Source organism: Semicossyphus pulcher, unplaced genomic scaffold (genome assembly GCF_022749685.1).
Source record: "Semicossyphus pulcher isolate SPU_LCO1_2020_fin unplaced genomic scaffold, fSemPul1.0.p SCAF_3, whole genome shotgun sequence".
In the NCBI taxonomy this organism is placed as follows: Eukaryota; Metazoa; Chordata; class Actinopteri; order Labriformes; family Labridae; genus Semicossyphus; species Semicossyphus pulcher.
In genome coordinates this window covers 724,107-726,346 of record NW_027211704.1, presented here as the reverse complement: position 1 = coordinate 726,346, position 2,240 = coordinate 724,107, and the positions used below count along the sequence as shown (strand labels likewise).

At 47.7% G+C, this 2,240-nt stretch overlaps 1 protein-coding gene across 1 annotated transcript; it reads left to right on the top strand.

Annotated features, from left to right (window-relative positions):
* Positions 1-212: 212 nt before the first annotated feature.
* On the top strand, positions 213-2,025 carry LOC138606481 (inhibin beta B chain). The gene is made up of 2 exons (XM_069678949.1): positions 213-831; positions 1,244-2,025. The coding sequence occupies exons 1-2, from the start codon at positions 462-464 to the stop codon at positions 2,023-2,025; spliced, it is 1,152 nt and encodes a 383-aa protein (XP_069535050.1). The 5' UTR covers positions 213-461.
* The last annotated feature ends 215 nt before the right edge of the window (positions 2,026-2,240 follow it).

Here is a 2,240-nt window from a genome sequence, read left to right as displayed (position 1 = left end):
CGGCTTTATTGTAACTAAAATTTATCAACAGCAATCTTATTTAAATAGACGTCTTGGTTCTTGTACCAGCTGTGTCATTGAAGTCACAGGACTTTTATTAATTCCTCGTCCTTTTTCCACCGGGATTCTAAGTCAAAGCCTGAGTGTGGGCGCGTGTTTTGTGTGTACGTGTGAGTGCGTGTGTTGTGTGACAGACAGATGCCAGTAATTTCCTCGGTGCCCCGATGCGCTCATTGGTGCGTCCCTCCAACGTGTCACCAGTTTTGGTGGATTACCCCAGATATCTTCAACCATCAGGAGGGTGAAACTCCACTCATTTCTCTCAACTCCAGTCCTCGCGGTCTCCAGCTGCGAACAAGGAACTCTGACAACGTTTGGGAAACTTGTGACTTTCAAAAGAACAACTCAGGGAAAGACTTTGAAGATTTTTATTTGTTCTTTTACGCACACCGACGACAAGAATGCAGTTTTTTTCTTCAGAGTCGATGGTGACGCCGTCTTTTTCAGTCAGCGCGTTTCTGTTTTTGGCACCCCTGTTGATGAAGGGTCTCTGCGTCAGTGGCTCTCCGGGCTGCGCGTCCTGCGGCTTGTCAGCGATGGAGAAAGACTCAGAGGAGAGGCTGATGATAGAAATAGCCAAGAAGCAACTTTTGGACAAGCTGCACCTGAAAGAGAGGCCAACCATCAGTCAGACGGTGCCCCGGGTGGCGCTGCTCACTGCGCTGCGCAAACTGCACTCGGGGCGCGTCAGACAGGATGGCACTCTTGAACTAGAGAACAGTATACCTACCAAAGATCAAGGCTATGAAATAGTGAGCTTTGCAGATTTAAGTAAGTTTGACATTCACCTTTTACGCTCAGAAAGTTGTTTTATTAACCTGTTTGGTACTAAATCACTCCATGTACATATTCTGTGTGCGCTTTTACGCATGTCAGTGCGTAAAATGGCCACAAATTAGGTCAAGGTTTCCGTGTGCCTTCTTGACTACTTACGGTTGTGGTTCTGTTTGCACTTCATTAGATTTAATTATAAGTATAGTATATGTATATATACATATATATATATATATATGTATATATATATATATATGGGCCAGCTGTAACTTTGTGATGAGGTAAAATGCTTTAAAAAGCTGGAGTAGATGTACTTGTCCAGTACAGTTTTGCGTGTGTAACATTGGTGCTGATCTCCTGTTTCACTATATTAACAGTGTTTTGTTCTACATTTATCATTGATCCATAGATGAGACAGACAGTGGTGATGAGGCCAGCCTCAGTCTTACCTTCCAGTTCCTGCAGGAACGTGGTCAGAGTATCCAGGTCCTCCAGTCTTCTCTGTGGATCTACGCTCGCTCCTCAGGGGACCCTCACCGAGACTCCCGACTCCCTGCCCGAGTTTTCCTCACTGCAGAGGGTGGGGCGTCAGACTCTAACCGTACCCTGGTGATAGAGAAGATGCTGGAGGTCCAGGAGAGTAACTGGCACACCTTCCCCATCACCCGCACCCTGCAGACCTTCCTTGACGGCGGTCAGCGTCGGCTGCGACTGGAGGTGAGCTGCGATGAGGATGGGACGAACCTCTGCTCGCTGGATGGCACTGCTGACACCCCTAACCAGCCCTTCATGGTGGCCCAGGTGCGTCTCCGTGAGGACCACTCCAAGCACGTACTCAGGAAGCGCTCGCTGCGTTGTGGGGACGATGTCACCGTGTGCTGCAAGAGAGACTTTTACATCAAGTTCAAGGATATCCAGTGGCATGACTGGATCATTGCACCTGAAGGCTACCACATGAACTACTGCATGGGTCAGTGTCCCCAACACCTGGCTGGCTCACCTGGCATAGCATCCTCATTCCATGCCACCGTCTTCAGCCAGCTGAAAGTCAACGGCATAAACACTGCTGCATCTTCATGCTGCGTCCCCACTGAGCGTCGGCCTCTCTCCATGGTGTACTTCAACTCTCAGCACAGCATCGTCAAAACAGACGTCCCGGACATGATAGTGGAGTCCTGCGGATGCACATAAAGGACAGACTGTTACAGACATGGTATATTTAACTTTCAAGAATCATGTGGGTATTGTAGGCAAACAGAAAGATACAAACACACATGAACAGAGACGGTGAAAATGGAAGTATTTCTCTGATTAGGGAAATGGGAGGCACAAAAAAGGAGAGAATGAAAGAAAGAGCAGTTGCCAAGGCGCTCGGGCATGTTCAAAGAATTAAATATACAAATCAT

Bases quoted from the DNA above. Each gene is read 5' to 3' on its own strand.
- LOC138606481 (XM_069678949.1), top strand. From the start codon at position 462: ATGCAGTTTTTTTCTTCAGAGTCGATGGTGACGCCGTCTTTTTCAGTC. The intron at 832-1,243 runs GTAAGTTTGACA...ATTGATCCATAG, and splicing joins AGTGAGCTTTGCAGATTTAA to ATGAGACAGACAGTGGTGAT.